At 40.2% G+C, this 22265-nt stretch overlaps 6 protein-coding genes and 1 pseudogene across 13 annotated transcripts in view; 4 read left to right on the top strand and 3 right to left on the bottom strand.

Annotated features, from left to right (window-relative positions):
• Positions 1 to 8777, top strand: part of LOC148175308 (breast cancer anti-estrogen resistance protein 3 homolog) — a 28531-nt gene extending 19754 nt beyond the window's left edge. For all 7 annotated transcript variants that reach the window (XM_088035276.1, XM_088035278.1, XM_088035277.1 and 4 more), the window contains 4 exons: positions 4549 to 5174; positions 6208 to 7089; positions 7139 to 7307; positions 7359 to 8777. In XM_088035276.1, the coding sequence (XP_087891402.1) occupies positions 4549 to 5174; positions 6208 to 7089; positions 7139 to 7307; positions 7359 to 7889 (2208 nt within the window). In that variant the 3' untranslated portion in view covers positions 7890 to 8777. The remainder of the gene's footprint in view (positions 1 to 4548; positions 5175 to 6207; positions 7090 to 7138; positions 7308 to 7358) is intronic.
• On the bottom strand, positions 6 to 10453 carry LOC148175306 (aquaporin AQPcic-like). 2 transcript variants are annotated; one of them, XM_088035291.1, is made up of 7 exons: positions 10310 to 10453; positions 1284 to 1480; positions 610 to 753; positions 479 to 556; positions 294 to 431; positions 161 to 244; positions 6 to 111 (listed from the first exon to the last, which is right to left on the bottom strand). In XM_088035291.1, exons 1-7 carry the CDS (start codon positions 10344 to 10346, stop codon positions 31 to 33), a joined length of 759 nt encoding a protein of 252 aa, XP_087891417.1. In that variant the 5' UTR covers positions 10347 to 10453; the 3' UTR covers positions 6 to 30. The 2 variants fall into 2 exon arrangements, with proteins under 2 accessions (XP_087891417.1, XP_087891416.1); XM_088035290.1 differs by having other exon boundaries at positions 6 to 244.
• LOC148175307 (rRNA-processing protein UTP23 homolog) lies at positions 8925 to 9819 on the bottom strand. Its single transcript, XM_088035292.1, has 2 exons — positions 9583 to 9819; positions 8925 to 9533 (listed from the first exon to the last, which is right to left on the bottom strand). Exons 1-2 carry the CDS (start codon positions 9700 to 9702, stop codon positions 8931 to 8933), a joined length of 723 nt encoding a protein of 240 aa, XP_087891418.1. The 5' UTR covers positions 9703 to 9819; the 3' UTR covers positions 8925 to 8930.
• Positions 9811 to 11892, top strand: LOC148175305 (uncharacterized). Its single transcript, XM_088035289.1, has 2 exons — positions 9811 to 10190; positions 10673 to 11892. Exons 1-2 carry the CDS (start codon positions 9966 to 9968, stop codon positions 11591 to 11593), a joined length of 1146 nt encoding a protein of 381 aa, XP_087891415.1. The 5' UTR covers positions 9811 to 9965; the 3' UTR covers positions 11594 to 11892.
• Positions 11893 to 11989: 97 nt separating this feature from the next.
• Positions 11990 to 12868, top strand: LOC148175304 (alpha-soluble NSF attachment protein pseudogene; annotated as a pseudogene).
• Elp3 (elongator complex protein 3) lies at positions 12860 to 15061 on the bottom strand. Its single transcript, XM_088035284.1, has 7 exons — positions 14935 to 15061; positions 14636 to 14880; positions 14114 to 14591; positions 13897 to 14066; positions 13632 to 13849; positions 13359 to 13589; positions 12860 to 13312 (listed from the first exon to the last, which is right to left on the bottom strand). The coding sequence occupies exons 1-7, from the start codon at positions 14951 to 14953 to the stop codon at positions 12886 to 12888; spliced, it is 1788 nt and encodes a 595-aa protein (XP_087891410.1). The 5' UTR covers positions 14954 to 15061; the 3' UTR covers positions 12860 to 12885.
• Positions 15062 to 15327: 266 nt separating this feature from the next.
• Pcif1 (Phosphorylated CTD-interacting factor 1) lies at positions 15328 to 19352 on the top strand. The gene is made up of 6 exons (XM_088035283.1): positions 15328 to 16202; positions 16307 to 16626; positions 16767 to 17051; positions 17856 to 18145; positions 18194 to 18463; positions 18511 to 19352. The coding sequence occupies exons 1-6, from the start codon at positions 15566 to 15568 to the stop codon at positions 18722 to 18724; spliced, it is 2016 nt and encodes a 671-aa protein (XP_087891409.1). The 5' UTR covers positions 15328 to 15565; the 3' UTR covers positions 18725 to 19352.
• The last annotated feature ends 2913 nt before the right edge of the window (positions 19353 to 22265 follow it).

The raw sequence follows: 22265 nt of genomic DNA, 5'->3' as shown, positions 1-22265 counted from the left end.
TAAGTTTTATTAGAAAATTCTATAAAAGTTTTATTTTGGTTGCCGTAAAAAACATGTCTTGTAAACGTAACCCGCGAAGACTGAGCCCAGCACTGGACCTACCCAGTAAATCTAAAAGTAAAGTTCTCAAATGTGTAATTCGCTGAAAATAGTAATTTACCCAATGAGTATACCAGCGGTAATGATTCCAAACAATGGGCCCCAAGCTTCGTGCAGGGTTCATACTGGCACCACTGTACGCCCCCTGAAAACCCAAATAAACACCCGAAAATAAAATCGGATTATTATCATACCGCCGAAATATTCAACAGAAAAACAAGAAGTCCTATCCGCAGCGGCACAGAATCCCCCTTCGTCTGATTCCTCGGATCCCACGAAGCGCAAATTGCAAGTACCATAATAAACGTGGCAATAAATTCCACCACGCACGCCTTGAATAAAAATGTGAAAATTTGCATTGTTTTTGTTGTCAATTTACTTGAAACAACGAGATTTCATCGCTGGGAACGGTGCTGCAATGACCAGGGAAATCGAAGTACTTATCTGGTGTTACCGCCTGAAATCAATACCTGAAGCCGTCGCTGTAATTATTAAAAAATGATTTATTACCATAAGAAGTGCATACCCGGTCAAAGAACCCGCAATTTGGGAACTCACATAAATCGGTACTGATGTCAAGGGGATTTCGCCCATAATTACAGCACTGAGCGTGACTGCCGGATTCACATGCGCTCCGGAGATGTGCCCGAAGATCTAGAAAAAATTTAATAAAGATAAAATTAAAAATTCTAGTTTCGGCCGCGGAGGAGACTATAATTTTGTTCTAACCACTGTTATTATGTGGTAGGTATCTGGGGATGGGAAGGCAGAGTGTGATAAATGCCTTGTTTGGTTCAACTTTTTTTAAGTAGTCGGATGTAATTAGCGGGGACTACAGAATCAAAGGAAAGTATTAACATAATAAATTACTGGGATTAATCAAAGGCGTGGAAAAATTTATTATTGATAGCCAAAACCAACAAAACTAAAAATCGATGCGGAATTACAGTTATTACAAATTAGCACGTAGGCATTACTGAATTTTTCATGTTGGTAGCGCTGACATTGACATCAACATTGTCACTTTGGGATAGGCGTGCTGTCAGCGCATTTCCAAACCTACTTCGCCGCCGAAATTTGACATGGGCAACTAAGCAGCTTTTTCAGAAAAGCCATAATAATTTACAAGCCCATTTTCACCCTCCGACTTCCCATAAAACGTCCTTCAATCGCTAATATCTCACCTGAATCACTGTCATAACCGACAAACCGCTGGCCAAGCTGGTTTGCGCAACAGGGACGTTTTCCCCAAACATCCCTCCATTGCATCCCATGCATGTGACGAAAATCAACAACCCCGTTCCAATGAATTCGGCTAGAGCTATTGTTATTCCATTGAACCAAGTTGACGTATTGGCGTTTTTGTACGTTACGTTCGAATCTGAAAGCATTGTTAATTTTGTAAGTGTTATCTTTCGGATCGATCGGTTGTGTCAGAAATAATTGGACGATGCCATAAGTTATTGATAGGAGACTCACAGTGAAAATTCAATTTGTGATGTGCTTGAAGATGAAATTGTTAGGCGACAAGAGAAAGGGACATTAATTGGACGGTGAATGGAGGATATTTTTAATACACATTGGGGTTGTGAGGAAAATTTCGTATTGATCGAGGGTTAATAAGAGTGTTTTAAGTTGTGAATTAATTATTTATCAAACTATGGACGTGCTTTAAATAATGAAGTATGTAGAATTTAGGGTGCTTTATTTTTGATATCTGCAAATTATTAAGAATTTATGCTTTGTTGATACTGAGGCGCTTAAGTAGCAAATTAATGAAATGTCTTTCAACTCTAATTAAAGAATTATACCTACAAAACGTCAAGTTTAAACAGTTTTAATCTAATTTTTTCGTTATTTGGACAGTTTGAATGTTTACGAAGGCTCTTTAAACTTCGAGAAGAAATTATTAAATTTAAAACTGATATCAGAAGGCAACTTTCAAGCCCCGTTAAACATCCGGAAGTCTAATTTAAACCAACATTAAAATTTAATATTAAATCAAATTCTTATCATAGATTGAGACACTTCAATGCACAATCTCAATACAGCACTCTGCAATAATCAAAGTCTTGCAGTTCCAATCGATGGAATCACAATTTCGAAGCAAACCAATGGGGATTTGTTCTCACTGTACAATTTTATTTTCTTACACAATTAAAAACGTTACAAGTTCTAACCACATTTCCGCAAGTTCTCGAGAAAACTTCCTGCAGCAGTCGTAACAGTTTATTTTTTCACTTGAATGAAACTCTAACAAAGGCAATTATTTTACTGGATACAAAACCACAAAACTCGGTCTTTGTGCCCTCTTCTTTATTATCTGACTTTCTTTAGGTCGAAGCACCTTTATCCAACGGTTGTTTTACACCTTTTTCATTACAAGAACGGGGCAATTTTGACTAATTAATTAGAACGAACCTTCAATGATGTCAACACAATTTTCACTCTGATTCATCTCACTTTTTGTCTCAAACAGAAAAGTGTCAGTATCGTGCATTTTACGACAAATTTTTAAAGTATGCAGCGCTTCAGATTTTCCGCTAGATATTGTCAAGTTAAAATTTACGGCGATCATCTGACGATAGATTATCAAGAAATTGTAATTAGAGTTTGTTCAACATAAACTCGGGAAAGAGGACCAATGGGAAAGTTGCAAGACATTTTAAGATATCGTGGGTCCATGTTTTAATTAATTTTTACACAAGGTTGTCAATAAATTGCAAATTTATTTCTTCTGTTTCTACAATTATTGTTTTCCGCGGAAAACAAACACACAAATAACAAGATTTCGCGACGTCAAAACATGCCGCCACATCCTTTTCCACCTAAAAATTCCACCTCATTCCTGTCAGCAGCTACACACCCTTTGAATTATTAATGTGGTCATGTCAGCCTACACCGCCGCAATTTCTTTCACGCTCTAACCGAAACACCATACTAATAGAGAAAAAACTCAACATTTTAACCCAATCGAAGTTTAAACAAAGCGTCTGGTAGAACAATGGTGGAAGCACCTCGACTTAAGCCGTCAAGCTCTGGAGTGCCATACGCTTTATCGAAATTGCCAGCAGAAGCGTTCTTCGTCACGTCACAATGACGACACGTTCACCTCATAATACGCTTTTTACTTGGACGAACGCATTATTGGATATTTTCTTCGGAAAAAAACGCGTTTCCGGTATTCAGATTTCGTGTGTCTATGCATATTCAGCTTAAATCTCGAAGTTGAAGCTCAGAAATCTGCATAGTTCTTTTATAAATAATGGAAGCGTTTCTAATCCGTGCATTTCAATCAGGGAGGTGCGCTTTAATCTCCGTTGCTCCAATATTTAATCTTTAATTATGTTAGCCCACACTTACCACGCCTTCGTTTACCAGAACTTGCTAGTGTTTCAGAAGGGATTAAGGCTTCTGCAAAAAAGAAAGAAAGTAGTCGTGGATCGGAAATTAAATTTTCATGTTTGTAGTGTCACGTTCTATATCCACATTTCCGTTTGTTTGAGTTTAATGAAACAAACATAAAATGTAATGGGCATTTAAAGTGAGCATCAAAGGGTTCTATAATTAAAAAGCGACGGGGATGATTGGTTTAAAACCGTCGCGTTTTGTTTTCACAAAAAATCGTGCGTTAATGGCTCGATTAATAAACGATTATAATTATTCAGTGAAGTGATACAAAAAAGTGGGATCCGCAAACACAATTAATTGATTGGAACTGACCAAAAATAAATTAAAATATGTAGACTCTCTTTAGTATTTTTGCGTAACCGCATAATAAAGCACGCATTTCATACGCTAAACCAGATTATCATTATTTGCAGATGATGAGTTTACAGTCTATCGCGACTACAACCGGGTGAAATTCCCTCATTAATCTGCTTTTCGCAGACCGGCGAGCTTTTGAAAGCTCTCTCATTGACGGATATAAATGATAACATATTTTTAAACCAGTCAGAGGTATTTTGAGCGTTCGAGAGAATAATAAAAGGGAAAAAAATGTGGGTACATGACGTAGCGAAATGAAGCGTAATGTGTCAAATATTAAAGATTTAAAGCGTAATTTATAACAGTGAAGTGAGGAAAATACGCTCTCGTAGAGTAAATTATTGTGAGGTCTACATTGATTCGATATCAGGCTTTGCTCCCACGTAAAACCTCACGAGTAATGAGATTGCGAAAGTTTTGGTTTATAATATGAAATAAATATCCGGAAGAACCAAATCGTTCTTACTATTTGTTATTGATAGCATGAATCACACAAATATTTGAAATTCGATAACGTGTAATCACAGTAAAAAAACGTATTGTGAGACGTTTAATCACCTTAAAAACATGTTTAAAATAGTAAATTTTGTGAAAATTAGGAATAAATTCAGGCGTAAAAAAACAAACAATGTGAGTGTTGTCTTCAAGTTTTGTCGAAGCTAACTTTGTGGCTGTTTCCAGGAGCCCACGGCGGACCCCACGATGAACTCTCACGAACTAAGAAAGGCTCTAGAATGGGAACTTTCCTTAGACAGTCGGGATCTCCGCTCCCACGCTTGGTACCACGGTGCGATTCCCCGTTCCCGAGCTGAAGATATCGTCCGAGAGGAAGGCGGCTTTTTGGTCCGAGATTGTACTTCTCAGCCCGGCAATTACGTCCTAACATGCCGGACAAAAACCCAACCTCTTCACTTCGTCATTAATAAAATCATCCTTCAACCAGACACCGTCTACGAGCACGTCCAGTACCAATTCGAAGAAGACGCGTTCGATACCGTTCCAGATCTTATAACGTTCTACGTCGGATCGGGAAAACCCATTACTGTCGCTTCGGGGGCGAAAATTCAGTTTCCGAAAAATCGCATGTACCCGCTTTCGTTTTATGCTTCGAAATATCCAACACCGCTTCCAACGAGTCGTTTGACTTCGCCGGCGACGACGCCCATCGGGACCATGCAGTTTAGGCATAGTCCGTTGCATCCGATTAGGGCGTCGCCGTCGCCGACGAGAAACTTCAGGGACGGGGCGCCGAGGCTGCCGTCGAAGAAGCAGAGGTCGCAGTCGTTGACTCCTTCAGAGGTCAACAGGTGAGTTTAAGTTTTTACGCGATTAATTATGACACTTTTCGTCATTTTTCTTATTTGGAAATTATCAAAAATACAATTTATTCCCAAACACCAAATTTCATCAAAAAATGCTGACGCGCGTTTTGATAGCAATGCTACATCACTGCAGACTCACATCAGTGTCCTCAACATAAGATGGCGAGTCTAAATTTTCTTGTTTACAGGCTTTTGAATTTCCCATTAAACAAATTTAGATTCACAAAGGAATTAAAATTAATTAAAGATGCTGCTAGGTGTAACGGTTTCGATCTCAACATTGTTGATAAAATAGTTAAAAAGTTTAGATTTAAGAAATTGGTCAATGAATGTTCTACTTTTAAGAAAACACCTGAGAAGACTTCTTTTGTAACAATCCCTTACTCACCTTCAGTGACAAAGGGACTGGAATAGAATTTTCCAGGGTTTAGATCTCAAAGTAGTTTTTACTTCGGGTCCAAGTCTCCAAAGGTAATCCTAAAGACCAAGTAGGAACAACAGAAAAGTCGGGGATTTATGAAATTAAATGTAAAGATTGTGATCAGAAATATATTGGGCAAACAAGAAGGTCAATTTTAAAAAGGTTCAAAGAGCATCAAGCTCATCTCAAATTTGTTTTTGACAATGACCACCACACCACATTCATGAAAGTTGCCTTCGTTTAATTAAAAATGTAAATAATTGTAAAGTTCTAGACATTTATGAAAGTCAAGAAATATTTAGAAACAAAAATGTAATAATGAACTCAGACAACGGCCATCCCCTCCTTCTCCCTCTACTCCCTTCTACCTGCGCCAAAGGGGATGGGTCGACACGCTTTTAGTATATAAGGACGAATTATTTGTTAGTTTTTAGTTTAATCATCGCTCTGATGATGGTAGCATTGCTATCGAAACGCGCGTCAGCATTTTTTGACGAAATTTGGTGTTTGGGAATAAATTGTATTTTTGATAATTTTTGTCAACACCAAGAATTGATCCAATAAAATTCTTTGATCACTTATTTGGGTTTTCCACAGAATATCGCAGGAAAAGTGCAACAGCGCCGACGGCGTGATCCAATCCCCTCTGATGACTCGCTCGGCCGGTGCCGACACGATAAACGCCGGTTTGAAATTTTCCACGCACTCATTACCCAGAAACCCCAACACGAAACTCTCCCTCTCGGCGAGTTCGAACACCCTCGGTCGCAACTGTCGCATCACCAGCGACCCGACCTTGTCTCCCTGCGCAGAACGGAAATTCTTCACGGAAAGCGACTCAGGAATCTCAGATTCTCCACCTCCCAAACCTTCGCGAGTCCCCAGCATCATCCGATTGGAATCGAAAGATTCAGATGTCACCGACGGGCGACAGAGCGCTGATGGAAGTTTTTTACCCCATGGAAATCTACAAAGGGTTACGTCCTATCATGCTTCCGGCTCAGATTCCGGTAATGGATCCGGGGATTCGGCGCTGAGCTCGGCAGCGGGGGATGCCGTGGAAACGAACCAAAGAAACTCCGGAGTGATTATCAAAAATCCTAGATATAATCTCGTTACGTCCGAGTCGTCGACGACTTTGAAGAATTTCGACTTTGATTGTGCGGAGGTCGAAGATAAACTCCTGCAGATGGTCCAGCCGGAAATTAATCTTTGCAGTAGGTTCGATTTGGAGAATTTCCAAACGTTACTGCTTCCTGTGAGTGAGAATAAACCGTTGGATGCTCAAGCCTTGAGAGGCGTCAAGATGATCCTGCACGATTCGGGGCCGAGAATTCTAGCCAACCATTTGACGAGGACTGATTTAGATGTAATTTTTCACAAGACCACCAAGGATAGGGTGAAAGCCAAGATCGCTAACGGGATTGAGCTGTGCGCGCTGCCGCACGGGCGCCAATTCCGTCTAGACCTAATAGAACGGTAAGAATTTTTATGTAGCACGTTTCTCCACTATTGAAATCGTCTTCAGGACGGAATGCTTGAAGCTGCTTGTGGCCGTGACGATCCTGACGTGTCAAGATGAGACTGAAAGAACCGAAATGTTGAACAAATGGATCGAAATCGCGATTGATACGAAGACGGCCCTGGGCAATCTCTTCGGTTTCTGTGGGATCATGTTAGGTTTATGCTTACCCCAGGTAACCCTTCGATTGTATTAACTCTTTCGTGGTCAATAGAAAGTTTTTTAGGTGGAGCGCTTGGATACGACGTGGCACATGCTGCGTCAGAAGTACACGGACTCCGCTTTCAATTTCGAGGCGAAATTGCGACCAACCCTCAAAAACATGAACAGTTGCTCAAATCCTCAAGCACCAAACACGACAATTCCACACTTATTACCTCTAATCCTATTAATGGAACGTAACTTAGAGGACTTTATAACACCCACTGAACAGAGTCAGTTAATTTCTAGTTGTTTAGGACTATGGGAATCGAACACCCAAGACTTCGGTCTTACCACTTTACTTAATCATCTAGAGACTGCCAGAAAATACATGGACACAAGTGCATCTTATCAGAGAAATGCAGAGATTGTTCTAGGAGACGCTAGAATGGAAGAACTGACAGTGGATATGTTTCGAACGGAATTTCAAATGAAATTCTTGTGGGGAAGTCGAGGAGCTTTTGTTCCCGCAGATGACAGACATTCGAAATTTGAACAGGTGTTATCTGCCATTGCGGATAAATACTGCAATCCTAGAGACGACGCTGAAGTGTAGCGAACATGTTTATTGTGATCAAAATGTACATATTTTAATATACGTATTAACGGCATAGTAACGGGCCTAAAGGGTTACAGCATAACGCATCCAAATCGAAGAAGATTGCCACCACTGCACTGAAAGAACTTCTGTTAAATTGGTGTTTTATTCATTCAACCTAGTCGAGCTTAAAACGGTTCATTTGGTCCACGAAATTTCAATGCTGTGGTGCTAACAACTTTGGAAACAGTTACGCTGTGACTTTCGGTTCGCATTTCTTTTTTTACATATCAAAATTGATACTTTGATTTGACTATTTCGCGAACAACCAAAAATAACCTCCTCAACACCAAAACATTTGGTTATACGAAATTTAGGTCATGTAAAAAAATAAGCTTTAATCTGTAATTATTAGATTCTAGAGTTTTATAAAAGGTGCTCATTGTAAGACAAAACGTGGTCATAGAATCAAAAAAAGTTACGAATCCTTATTTAACTTGGATTACTGACAATACAATATGAAGACTGCCATATTAGTTTTTATCGGTTTTGTTTGTGCAATATCTTTAGAAATAATGAATTTGGTTTTTTGAGCTTGAAAGGTTCATTTCGCCAGTTCTATTCTTTTCGCTTTATTAACAACTGAATTCATTATTTCCGTTTGATTTCTTTATATGTGATGTATATTTGTTAAAAGTAACTAAATAATATACGAAAACATAAGTACTTAAGTCTAAGAATGTGTAATATGAAATGTACTAGATTTAATAATTTATTAACGGGTCTATCTGTTAGTCAGTGTAGGACAAACCAAGAAAAATATTTATAGTAGGATTCTGTCTAGCTCACAAATGTAAAAATGATTCCTATACCATATACGAAAAAATAAAATGTGCTAAAAGTTGGCGACATTGCTTTGACTCATATCCTCTTTATCTCTATTTTGATTTCTTCATTTCTTGGGCCAAATCCGATTTTTAGCTTCGTTTCCGACGTTTTCTCCTCGTTAAATAATACCCACTTTTTTACAGTTTCAATAAATAATGAAAAGCGTTAAAATCAAATCATTTTATTCAACTCTTCTTTTACATGCTGTGCTATTCTCACTTTTTTCCTCTTCTTCTTTTCCTCTGTACTTTTAACGACTTTCCCCACATCTCTTTTCTTTTTCTTCTTACATGACAAAGGATTGGGCCCCTTTTTCTTTTTCTTCTTCCTGGGGGCCTCACTCTCAGTCAATCCACTCTCTAACTTCAACTGTTCAATCATTTGTCTCTCAGTCAAGCTGACTCCTTTTAGTTTATCATTAGCCGCGTCCACACTCGCTTTGGACGGCTGCTCAAGGACTGGTGTCTTTCCATGAAGATAGAGAAGGGGAGCCCCAACTAAGCTTCTAACACTATTTTGTAACTCTCTGTCTTGACTAGCAATAATATAATGGTTGGGATTACAGCTCCCCATCATGGAGAGCAAACATTTTGAAGCAGAGATGGGTTTTCCTTCGTGGCCACACTTATGTAAAGGAAACTGCTTCAAAACAATGAGAGCACCTCCTAACTTGCCTCCCAAGTTCTCCATCTCTATTATTGCACATTGCGTTGTTAATAGTTTTACTTCTCCTTGTAGATACCGCGGGATGTTATCAGAGATGTTTATTTTGGTCTGTACTCACAGGAATTAGTTGATTTACAGCGGAGATATGACTACTTACGTTCAATGCTGAAAAACAAAAGGTTCCATCCACTAAAACCTGATACGGCTGTCTGAACCCAAAGCTATTTATGTAGAAATTCAAGTGTCTATTGACCTTTTTATATCTTTTTATTTTCATTGTGCGGAAGACACTTTTATGATATCAAAACAAGGTTCTAACCTTAAAACGTCACCCTGACAACGAAATGTCACCTTGTTGCTGCACCTGCGAATCTAGGGTTTTTTGTTATTTTTTGTAAGTTACCGCCAACTCAGAAATGTCACTAAGCAAGCCTCAGTGAACACGAACGAAAGGCTGTGTTGCAATTGTGTAACGACTTATTAACGATTTTATTGTTATTATAAGTAATTTCAAGATCAAAGTGAACAAATAAAGTGATTATGTCTGTGGGCTTTAGTCAGCGAGGGGGCAATCGACCTCCGCCGAATCCAGCACAAGTGCAAAAAATGTTGGACGAAAATGGACATTTGATTCAAACTATTCAAGAATATCAGAATAAAGGAAAAGCACCTGAAGTTTTACAGTATCAGCAGCATTTACATCGCAATTTGACTTATTTAGCGACGATGGCGGACTCCGCACAAAATGTGCACTCGTTTCTTCCTGTAAGTTTACACAAAGAAAGCTAAGTTCCATGAATTGCCCAGTATCTTATCAAAGAATTTAGCAACCGCGATAGGGCTACAATTGTAGGTACTTTTAATTTGAAGCTGATAAAACTCACCTTGGGGGAGCTGAAGAGAAACATCTTTGGGATGCATGGCTTCAGGGATGCAAATATTTATACTGAAAATTAGTCTTTCATATCTTCATATTTATAGCAGACTTAATTCCAAAATCACAAGATTCTCGAATGAAATTACGGTTTTTTTAGACTTTTATCTTACATAAACATTTGAAGAAATCCATAGACAAAGAAATGCTAATGCCTTATTGTGTTTGTTTTTTTCGCTTATTTGGAAATGCAGCAAGAAGTCACATTTACTAACTTCTATAAGTTTATGATCCACCTTAATCTGTTTATACTGATTATCCACTTCAGTTGTTTTGCACATTTACCATATTTAACTTCCTTTTTTCCATTTAGATGTTGCAAACCCAGGCGCCGCCCCCAAATCACGGACAACCGCCAAACCTCGACCAACAGCACATGAATAACTTTAACCACCAGCAGCAGCCAGGCTACAGACAACCCCTAGGACCACAACGTCCAGGAGTCCCTTACCCCCAACGAGGCTATCAGCAGAACCAATATCCCGGTCAATACCCCCCTCAAGGTAACGCCTATCCTCAACAAAACCAATATCCTGCAAATCAACCCCCCGTTTATCCTCCTGCGAACGCTCAAGGTAACTACGGGCAACCTCCGGCAACAACAGCGCACAATAGCTATCAACAACCAGGTTATGGAACACCGCCTCCCGGTAGCGCTCCGCCTCAACCTGGGGCTGGTCCTTACCCACCACCTACAGGACCACCTCAAAGTCAGCCAGGGGCTTACCCGAATGGTGGTCCATATCCTAACGCGACAGCTCCTCAGAATTACCCACAGGGTTATCCGCCTCAACCGGGTTATGCTCCGCCTCCACCGTCGAGTCAACCGCAGAGTTCCCCCGCGTCGTATCCTAATCAACCGAGCACGTCGCCACAGAATTACGGTCCTAATAATCCTCAGTCTCCGCCATTTTCAGCACCGCCTAATAGTAACCAGAGTCCTGCTGTCACTTCGACTCCTCCTACTACTTCTCAACCCTACCAACCCCCTTATCCTCCTAATTCGCAACCAGCTAATCCGAATGCAGGGTATACTCCTAATACCCCACAAGGGTACCCGCCTGCGGGGCCTCCTGGAAACTACGGATATGCGCCACAACCGGGATATCCACCGCAGCCACAATACGGAGGACAACCGCAAGGTTATCAGTACCCGAGACCGCCCTCGGCACAACCGCCGCCCCCACAGGGACAGTACGGGTACAATTACGCTCCTCAGCCAAACCCCCAGTAGACTAAATGTTTTGAAACAGTAACTTGATGTACTTACTGTACATTTGACAGAGAAAGGTTCTCAAAAAGTCATTTTTGTCAACTTTCTTTTGACGTATTTTTTTAAGACTTTAAGACCCAGTTTGGGGCTAACAATAAGTATAAGTGAATAGACTAGAAAAATCAGATTGCCCTTCCCACTATTTTTTTTATCGACTTGTCCGCCAGCTCTGTTTATGCACATAAAAAGTCTTTCTTTCTCAAGAAACTAGTGTGATGTTTTTTGTATGCCCAGCATGATAATAAATTGATTTAATTCTCGACTTGTGATTGAAAACCTTACTTTACACGGTCGTCACATAAATAACTCTCAAAACTTCACATGTCATGTGACCGAGACACTTCAAGTAACGCGACAATGATCTCCACCTCTGAAGAGCAAGCCCGCCAACTAATGATCGAAGCCGAAAAGAAAACCTCCCCCAAGAGCTTCTTCCAGTCGATCTTTGGCTACAGAAACCGCACCGAGGAAGCCATAGAATGTTACGAAAAAGCCGGAAACTTGTTCAAACTCGCGAAAAACTGGTCGCAAGCGAGCATCGCTTTCAAATTAGCAGGAGACTTGAACATGGACGAAAACAATCGATCAGAAGCAGCCCAAGATTACGTCCAAGCATCGAAATGTTTAGAACGCTTCGATATAACCGGTGCCATAAAATTCCTTTTGAGTGCTATTCAAATTTACATGGATTTAGGTCGTTTTACGATGGCTGCAAAACTGCATAATCACATTGCAGAGACTTATGAGATGAATTTAGAGTTTGATGAAGCCGTTCAGCATTATGAGCAAGCAGCGGATTATTATCGCGTTGAAGAGAATTACGTCGCTGCAAAGAAATGTATGCTGAAAGTGGCGGAATATGCATCGTCAGAGTTTCGAGATTATACCAAAGCTATTGATATATACCAAGAGATTGCGTTTTACGATCTGAAGACGTCAGTTATGAAGTACAATGCGAAAGATAACTTATTTAAAGCCGCGTTGTGTCATCTATGCATTGATGTAATGAATGGTAAACAGGCAGTGAAGTCGTATCTTATAAAATTCCCGGAGTTTGAGCAAACCCGACAATACGTGCTATTAACTAAAATTATTGCCAGCATCGACGACGGGGATGAAGACGGTTTCACTAGAGCACTCCAAGAGTACGATTCTCTATCCCGATTCGACACATGGCACACAAAAATACTTCTGAAAATCAAGAAACAAATAAGAGAGACTCCAAACTTGTTATAACCAAACTCTATTAAAAGCTAATTCACATTTTCTTCATCGTGTTTTTCCAACCATTCGGTGTCACCCAGCGTCCACTGTTTTTTAACGTAAGCTTTGGTGGTTTTGGTCACGGGAGCCCCATCCACGCAAGTAAAGACACTTTTATACAACTCCGGTTTTAGCGACTTGACCATGTAAGGCCCATCGAGTTCGTAGCCTAACTTCCGGTAGTAATTTCGCGTCCCAACGCCGGAAATCACAGCGATTTTATCGGACCTGTGCTCGGTGATGGCGATGTTCTCTGCTTTTTCCATCAAAAGCCCCCCGTAGCCTTGATGTTGGAACTTCTTGACATTGCGGTCGCTGACGGGGACCACACTGCCGTACACGTGAAGTTCGCGAACTATCGAGCACTTTCCAAGAAGCTCGGGGCGGTACGTCGTTTCTGGCGTGCATTTTCGGAGCCTAAAAGTAAAGATTTTCGTTACGTTCAAAGTCAGTAGATTAGTACCTCAAGAGCCCAATGAGAATGTCCTGTTCGGGGTCCTCGTAGCTCAAGAAGGTCTCCCAGCCCCCGTTCGCGTAGTAATCTCTCCTGATTAACTCAACATCGTTGGGTCTAACTTTTTCGTGGATTTCCGTAATTCCGACTTCGCGGGTTCTCACGTCGCGGCACTTGAGCCCCAAATCCTTCATTCTTTGTAAGGCTAGCTCTCGGAGGTTCCCGTGTTCAACCCCTGAACTAAACAGAGGTGTTAATTGTCGGGGTTGAAGAGAACCTTACCTGACAAGAGGCATGGGGATGTCTCTTTGGACCCTGTACACCCTCGTCCATGGCGGCACCAGAGCTAGGATGTTTGCTATTAAGTCAACGAGAACTGAGGGAGGGTAACTCTTGTATCTTCCAGTTTTCCAGAGCTCATACAACCCCGTTCCGCGGATTACGAGCGTTGGGTAAATTTTTAGCCCATCTGCTCTGAAGGCTGGATTCTCGAAGAATTCCTACGAAATATTAACAGTGAAGATTGTAATGTATTGACGCTACTAACAATAAATTGCTCAATATCGCGCTCCAAGTCAACATTAGGCAGGTCCGGCATCATGTGAACGACGACTTTGTAGCCCGCGTCTTTAGCGAGGTTAAAAGTTTCGCACACTGCTTTGACGGTGTGCCCTCGATTGGTATCCCGCGCGACATCCTCATACACTGATTGAACACCTGGAAGAATCACTGAGAAAAGACTAATGAAATAAATAAGATATTACCTATTTCTAGTCTGGTGCAACCATACTTCAACATATCAGACAAGTGCTTTTGCAGGCAATAATCAGGTCGCGTCTCTATCGTAATCCCAATACACTTCGTGTTAGAGCGCTCTGAGTACTTAACCGCCTCTTCAACAGAACTACTTTTATGCCCAGACAGAGCATCATGTAAATTTCTTATAAAATAATCTCTATAATCATCAGGAAGACTCATGAATGTCCCACCCATCACAATAAACTCCACTTTATCAACAGAGTGCCCCAACTGCTTCAACTGCTCCACTCTATGTCTAGTCTGGAGATATGGATCATACCTTGCACGAATCGCGCGCATAGAAGTAGGCTCATACCCTGTGTAACTCTGAGTTGAGTACTCAAAATCCGAGTCAGGGCCCCCTGGACAGTAAACGCAGATATTCCCAGTCATGTTGATATGGGGGCATCTGTGAGGCTTACACATGACAGCAACAACTGCAATCTGAACAGACATTCCAATAAAGTTTCAAAACCGCTGGAACTCACCCCACTGGCGGTTCTTATAGGCTTCGCCAGAAGTTTCGGCACCAGCACCTTTCGGTAGGTGATAGGAACAGCGGCGATGATGTCCACTAAACGTGGGGAGCTTTCAAGGCCGTACTTTGAAGCGATTCGGGTCTTCAGGGAGTTGAGATTCACGTCGCGTTTCTCGTCCTGAGCCTTGATGAGGTGTTGGACAATTTCAGCGACAGTGATGACTTTCTTCTCCTCAAGAGTCAAGTGTGAGAATTCTAAAAAGTGATAATTTAAAATACAAATTGTGAACGTCGTAAATTGTGACTCACCGTTGCGCTTTTTACCCATTTTATTACGTGTTTGTTAAAATTAGCACGAATTTTTTGAACACATGTTTGAAAATCGGTTAGGTTAAGTTGAGTTGTCAAACACGTCAATATGTGTCAAATTTGACGTTCTTGGGCCAGGGGCGGAGAGAGCGTCGCAAAATTTTAATTTTTAGACCGTGATTCAGATTTTGTTGGGGTCGTTTTCATTTTTTTGTGGGCAATAAAACTGTAATTCGAACAATTTTCGTTGTTCTTGGCATGGTTTTCATTAATTTATTGCGAGAATTTTGGTATTATAAGTTTTTAAGACCGCATGTTGTCGCCGTCTATGGCTGTGTACAGCGCCCTCTTTTCGAGGTTCTGGCGTCGTCCGCTGGCGTAACACTCGAGAACGGAATGTTTTTAGCGTTTTTCTCAGTCAGCAAATGGCGTCTGGGTGGAGGTGTACCAAAATTTTCTGCGTAAATCATGAATGAATTGCTTCGCGTAATATAAACTTACATCTGAGTGAACGAAACCGTTTAAAATTTTGGTATTTAGTGAAATCAGACGAAATGGGTGAGTCGCTGGAAGAGTTTTAGTGCATAATCCTCGGAAATCCTGGATCAACACCAAATTCCAAACATAAACAATGAACGAAGAAATCGACGTGAAGGTTCCCGAGGGCCGGCCCGTTTGGCCCCCTTTAGACAACGCGAACGTGAGCCCTATTCCTCCTCAGCACGTCAATATGCCCATACCCACAACCCCCCAAGGAGCCCCCATTAACGCGGGAGGTTTGGAGTACGACTTGCCTTTTGAGTTGACCCAACAAGGCTGGAGAAAATTCTGGTCAAAAAGGGAGAATAGACCGTATTTTTGGAATAAATTGACTGGGGAAAGCTTATGGGAAATGCCCCTGTTGAAACCCCAATTTGATCCCATAACGGATCCTTTGGGGATTTGTGCGCCACCTCCAACTCTTCCTCTGCCGACGACGCCAATGCCGTTGGCGAAGAGAAGAGCGTCAGAGGATTTGAATGGGCCACAAGCAAAAAAGTTTGTTCTTGCGGGACCTTGGGATTTAGATGTACCAACAAATGTGATTATTCTGGAAAGGAGCCCTTGCAGTTTCATGCATTCGCATCCGGAAGTTGAGGCCTACAGGTGTAGTTTGCTGGCGAAATTACGACAATGTTATCAAGAACTGTGCCACTCTAGGGAGGCTATAGACGCCCCCAAGGACTCCTTCAACAGGTGGATGATGGAGAGAAAAGTTATTGATTCTGGTAAAGCTCAGTTACAATTATTTAAGAGTCTCTGGAGCCGAGATATTAAAAATAACATACACCTACTCAAACTTTGAAATTTATAACTTTTTTCTTTTTTTTAGGATACGACCCTTTACTACCCAGCAATTGTTACCCAGAAATCTCCCTGTCAATGTATAAAGAAATAATGAATGATATCCCTATTAAATTAGTCAGGCCGAAATTTACCGGGGACGCTCGAAAACAGTTATCTCGATACGCAGAAGCTGCGAAAAAAATCATGGAATCAAGAAACGCAGAGGCGGAAAGTCGAAAAGTCGTCAAATGGAACGTTGACGAAACGTTTCAATGGCTTAGGAAAACAGTCGGTGCCACGTATGACGATTTTCAGGACAGATTAGCACATTTAAAGCAACAATGCCAGCCTCACCTCACCGAGACGGTGAGTTTGTTTCTGTAGAGATAAAATTCTTGGTTGTTGAGTGGTGTATAAAATTTCTGCAAGTAATATCATGTCTGCATATTTAGAATTTTACATTCCCCGTCTGACTCACACAAATATCAACAATAACCTCCTTGCAGGTGAAATCGTCGGTGGAAGGCATCTGCCTCAAGATCTACAACCTCTCCTGCGAGTATGCCAAAAAAGTTCGAGAAAAATCGAACACCATTTTAAAAGAACACGGAATGGAGCTCCCGCCAGTCATACCAATGACCACCACACGGAAAGTGTGGTGTTACCCAGTCCAATTCGTGATTGGGTGCCCCCGTTTGCCGGTCGTTGAGTATTTACCCGATAGAGATCAAGCCTTATTACGATTTCAAGGAGATACTCTTGTAATCAACAGCACCCATCTCCAAAAGCTCGTAAGTGGCTTGAACTAATTCGGAACGATTAAAAAGGATTGTTTTCATTATTACCATGAAATGTCAACCATTAGTATTGTATTCCGTAATTTAGAATTGCAGCAAAACTAATTTGTAATCGCGATTTTAATGAGTTCTTGCAATTAATCGATCAAATTTCTCAATGGAAAACAGTTTAGTCCGTCAACTTTATGTAATCAATATTGTTTTAATATGTTATGATTTACTATATTTGTGCGGAAATCTCAATTTTTAATGAAGAAAAACTCACGTAATTGCAGGGAGGAAAAAACTACTTTATCCTTTTTTACATTTCCGACCCGAAGCTGAAAACAGAACGATGCACTCCTGTATATTGCTGTTTATTTACATACTCCCATGCATTTTATGCAAATGTACTATACATATTGTTTAAATAAATAGTTAAAACTGAATAGCCACCGATAACTCGACCACTTGAAAAATTCATTAAACTTTGTCTCTTCATTCATTAATGCGCTCAGCGGACGGAATAATTTTGAATTTGAAACACTTTGTTGTCTATATCAATGTTTATTTATTACAGTTTGTAGTTTTAACGTGGCTATTTTAAAGGGTTTCAAAATAGTAACGGATCTAAACCAGCGTCAAGAGGCTTTAAACTTAAAAATAATTTAATTTTGTTTTTTAATTACAACATTGTCCAAATTAGCAATCTATTTTCAAATTTCGCGCGAGAGAATTGCCGGACAAGTTGTCTTTGAACTTCTACCCTAAAAACAAAGGCGGGAATTTATAAAATTGGTTACTAATTTACCCTTCCAGGAACACCTGTACCGCCATAGTTGTTTCGACGACCGAAAATTCGAATTCTTCATCCCCCGAGTCTGGGTGATGTTAAAACGCTACGCAACCTTCTTGGGTGTGAATCCCTCGTCTAACAACGCCAATTCCGATGTCCACGAAACGCAGGCTTCATTACCCGTAACTGTTTTTGAATGTTTAAATCGAACTTTTGGGGTAACTTTCGAATGTTTTGCGTCCCCTCTAAATTGTTATTTTAAACAATTCTGTTCTGCTTTCGCCGATTGTGATTCATACTTCGGAAGTAGAGGGTACGGCTGTGTTTTTGGGTGTTTTTGTAGTGTAAAGTGTGTTTTTAGCCCATTTTTACAATTAAAAGCCGTATCTGGGTCGTTCGAAGTCCACCCGCCGTACTCCGAAGAGTTGATGGAAGCTGCGGTAAATCACATGGAGAGATTGCTTAGTGAAAGCCCTGAGCCACTGAGCTTTATTGTACTTATGCCGGATTATAGGGAACCGACGCCTAATGCGTTGCTGCGGATAGAAGCGAGTCAGTTTAAGAGGAAGCAGGTCACGATACCGGCGTACGAACATGAGTTCAGACACGGCTTTCAGCACGTTTTGAACAGGTAGAGATTATTCCACCGGAGCTTCGGAGTTTTATGAAAATTTTCAGGTCCGAGCTGAATATTAGGTCGGCTCATGGCACAGTGATAGTCTGGTTACAAAACGTGACAGGTCACCAAAGATGGGAACCAACGGAAGAAAGGGTACAATCCTTGATGGAGGCTTTTCGACCGGGGCGAGAACGTGAGCGTGATCGCCAAGAGCTTTTAAGTCCGACGCGACAAGGAAGTACTTCTGATAATAAAGACGTTTTGGTCCAGTGAGATTTGTACAGAAACCCGACTGCAATATTTTTTTGTATAGTTTAGAAGCATTTATATTTTTTATATTCAAAAGAATTTTATTTATACCTAACTCGTACTTTATTCTTTATATTGTCGTCACTATTTATAATGTAAATCGAACGTCACTTATTGTAAAAAGTACCTGAAAATTTTATTCACGTTTCAATGATTTCTTGATGAAACATTTATGTAATGTTTCTTGGCGCTTTTCATAACTCTTTGTAAATATAGAATAGAGTTGCAACCAAGATTTTGATAAGTTTATAAAACAGAGTTGCTTTGTACATGATGCGGTATATTTGTTGTGTAATTTTATGCTTGTTTTATATTTTAAATATTTAATAGCAGTTCTGCAGGAACTTGTAAAATGTATTACCAATATAGTACATTTTAAAACTTGTGAGATTTGTTCAGCCTAACTCTGTTACAGTGTTCTCAGTTCACACGATTAAATTTTAAGAAGAATTATTACCTGTTTCATTTTTAAGCAAATGGGAAGGAGAAACTTGCCAAGACACCTTGAGGGGGCGCTGTAACAGAGCAGACTAAAATTCCCTGCAAACTGAAGCTTAGATTACACGATTTCTAAACAGAGGTCGCCCACCATTCTAACAATAAAGTTACTTGTATTTTAAGACATTCATGAAGTTTAAATAAATTTCTCTCGTTTCCCAACTCCTTTTCCGATGGAGAAAAGACACCTTGATTGTTTTTTTGTGGATAAAAGCTCTCAACTTTTCACCACCACTTTGAATTACTCCTAATAAATAAATAATACACACAAGTCTGGTGTAATTTTACGCCACTGTATAATCTAATTTTTATGATTCTTATCATCTTCCTCCCCAACTGTATTGATGAATGGATCATCGTATAATTTGCATATTTTTCTCGCTTTAAAGATGACGCAGCGAAATAAATATTCAGATTTCGGTACTTTATTGAATACTCGAACTGTATACAAATACGTGAATCACGTTGGAATTTTGCCAAAAATTTTGACCGAGGATTTTTTATCTTAATGGCGCAACTGCATTGTAATCAAAAGACGTTTGTCTGTTATGTAAGAACGTTATCATCTTTTTATTATGTCACTTCCGTTCTATGTTAGACATTTTTAATTTTTAAGATAAGTACGCAAATTCTGTTTTTTTGGAAGAAATGTAACAGTTGATAGAATGTCAAGAAGGCTGTACATTTATCGACAAGTTGGTAGGACTGTTCTCAAAAAAAAACGTTGCTGCCAACATGTTTCAAACTTCAAAGCCATAAATCCATAAATTTCGGGTTTTTGTGGGCTCAAATTTCAGTTTTTCTGAATTTAGGGCTCCAAGGCGTCTCAACAATGTGATTGTGAAGTAATGAAGCTTCTTTCGTTGTTTAAAAGTTTGTTTGGACACGACACCATCAGACTCAAATTCAAAGGAACTCAAAATGCATAATTCAAATTCTATTTTAAACACTCGGTGTCCAGCTTGTCAGACTTATTAATTAATCCCTTTAAAATCTATAATAAACTCCCCAATTCTCCCTTCTTTATGCAATGAATAATTAATGATCTTCCTTGTCAACATTTTTATAATATCCTGGCGCATCCACCAATTTTGAACACGTCCGCTCGAAGCCCCCCTACTTAATAATTCATTTTCTGTCCAACTACACCACTTCTGGGAACTTTTAGCTCTCTGAAAATCACGCAACGCCATTTTCTATTTGTTTATTAAAAAACCAAATCCCAACCATCTTCCTGCTTCCTGCATTGTGGGTGTTCACGACGTGCATGTATTTTAAGACTCCAATGCAATGTGACGGCAAGCACGAATCTATTGAGCGAGAAGAAGGCGGAGCTTGGCCTGTTGTGCCGTGGAAGCAATGCATTTGGTGTAAAGTGCGTATCGTCGTCGTCTCAGAGTGCGTTAGGAGTTTCTAGGTCGTTGGGTCGAGGACCTGTCGACACGTGTATGGAAGTCTGTCCGGTTTCCAGCATCCAAGAGGATTCAAGAAGAGGATTATTACTGTACACAAATAAATGGGATTTGTGGCGTTTCATTTTCACTAGATCGTTAGGAAAGAAATTTATGAGTGGAGAAACTTGAAAAGCCGCAAAACAATTTTGTTGGTACAGTTCAAATTGAATGTTAATACTGTAATTTGGCGGATAAGGATTAAAAAATATTACAGTTAGAACATGACAGTAAAAACTGGTATTGAGAATAAAATCGGAGAATGTAGAGGAACACAAAAAATTGCTATCTATTCTTTTTGTACCCACAAATTAAAATACCTGCCGACCTTTATTTTTTTTACCATGTTCAAACTGTTAAAAAGTCTAGAGTCAGAACTACCAACAGATTTCCAACTTTTAGCTTTTCCATCGTAAAACAGCATAAAATTCAGGCAGTTTGGTCAACAAAAATAAAAAAATCTACAATAATATGTCGACTGTTGCAACATATAGAAAAACATTTAATTCCGTGAATAGAAATTGGATCAGCTTTTACGACCCTGATCCATCTGCTGTAATAAACCCAATTTTAATTAAGTAAACGCGAGCCCCGTAATTTCTTGTCCAAACCTCAAAGCTCGAGAAATAGAATTGAGCGAGTGATTTAAACGCCACACTACCGTGCAAACTTTGGCAAAGCGTAGCTGAAAGCTCCGAGCCTTGTGGCCGAGTTCCACCTAATCTCTATTTCTGTTTGTTTTGCCAGTTTAGAAATGAATGAAGAAGTATAAAAACACAACACCTTTGATTGATAACTGCAGTTCGTTGACCGGCGCGATATCAGGATATGTAAACAGACAATAGCATTAATGAAGTTTATCAAGCTCCTTCTGTAAAGACAACATAAAACCGTTGAATCTACTGAAGAGAGTGAATGCACCAAGATGCGAGAGGAGCTTGAACCCTGACGGCATTCAAAACTAGGGTAAGCGCTGCAGCTATGGCCGGGTTCGGCACGTGTAGAAGTATTACACGTGCAGTGTCATTGAACTCACCGAAATTCGAGGGTCCTTCCTGATCAATACCAAGGCCTAAACAGCCCAAGAAACGCAGGATAATGTTCTGGAAGGGGGTTGCCATGTGAGCAGGACCCCGCTGAACACAATCTATCATGAATTACAAAAAGATCCTGAGGGACACAAAGTCGGAGGAGATCAGATTGGGGTAGCTACAAAGCTAACTAAAAAAAGAATTTTTTTGGCTTGGAAAAAGTCGCGGACTATTTTTATAAGGTACGACCATCTAAAATAAAGTTCAATCAAACAAAACGAACGTCCATCTGGGTAACCACGCATCAAAAACGTTGACCCCAACACCGTGATAAAGTACAACCGAAATAAATCGAGACACACAAGTCAGTCGACATTATGGACCAAGCGTGTTGCATTGCTATGGTGTCGAAATATAAAGAGTTCAAAGACCTAAAAATTCGTTTTATTACTTAGCGATGCACACCCAGCAATGCAACTTATTGGGAACATTATTATTCGATGGACAAGACGCCGGATGCAGTGG

Source organism: Gnatocerus cornutus, chromosome 5 (assembly GCF_029298725.1).
Source record: "Gnatocerus cornutus isolate USDA-ARS CGAHR chromosome 5, icGnaCorn1.1, whole genome shotgun sequence".
NCBI lineage: Eukaryota > Metazoa > Arthropoda > Insecta > Coleoptera > Tenebrionidae > Gnatocerus > Gnatocerus cornutus.
Note: the sequence above shows the minus strand (reverse complement) of the source record. Positions and strands in the feature narration are given on the sequence as shown.

Coding starts and splice junctions, on each gene's coding strand:
- Elp3 (XM_088035284.1), bottom strand. Junction 13,850..13,896: donor GCGATATTGAGCAATTTATT/GTTAGTAGCGTC, acceptor AATATTTCGTAG/GAATTCTTCGAGAATCCAGC. Junction 13,590..13,631: donor ATCCCCATGCCTCTTGTCAG/GTAAGGTTCTCT, acceptor ACCTCTGTTTAG/TTCAGGGGTTGAACACGGGA.
- Pcif1 (XM_088035283.1), top strand. CDS start 15,566: ATGAACGAAGAAATCGACGTGAAGGTTCCCGAGGGCCGGCCCGTTTGG. Junction 18,146..18,193: donor TCATACTTCGGAAGTAGAGG/GTACGGCTGTGT, acceptor GTGTGTTTTTAG/CCCATTTTTACAATTAAAAG. Junction 18,464..18,510: donor TTTCAGCACGTTTTGAACAG/GTAGAGATTATT, acceptor GAAAATTTTCAG/GTCCGAGCTGAATATTAGGT.
- LOC148175305 (XM_088035289.1), top strand. CDS start 9,966: ATGTCTGTGGGCTTTAGTCAGCGAGGGGGCAATCGACCTCCGCCGAAT. Junction 10,191..10,672: donor ATGTGCACTCGTTTCTTCCT/GTAAGTTTACAC, acceptor TTTTCCATTTAG/ATGTTGCAAACCCAGGCGCC.
- LOC148175306 (XM_088035290.1), bottom strand. CDS start 10,346: ATGCATCCCAAAGATGTTTCTCTTCAGCTCCCCCAAG. Junction 754..1,283: donor CGGTTATGACAGTGATTCAG/GTGAGATATTAG, acceptor AATTTTTTCTAG/ATCTTCGGGCACATCTCCGG. Junction 245..293: donor TTCTGTTGAATATTTCGGCG/GTATGATAATAA, acceptor TTGGGTTTTCAG/GGGGCGTACAGTGGTGCCAG.
- LOC148175307 (XM_088035292.1), bottom strand. CDS start 9,702: ATGAAAATAAAAAGATATAAAAAGGTCAATAGACACTTGAATTTCTAC. Junction 9,534..9,582: donor TTTGTTTTTCAGCATTGAAC/GTAAGTAGTCAT, acceptor CTGTGAGTACAG/ACCAAAATAAACATCTCTGA.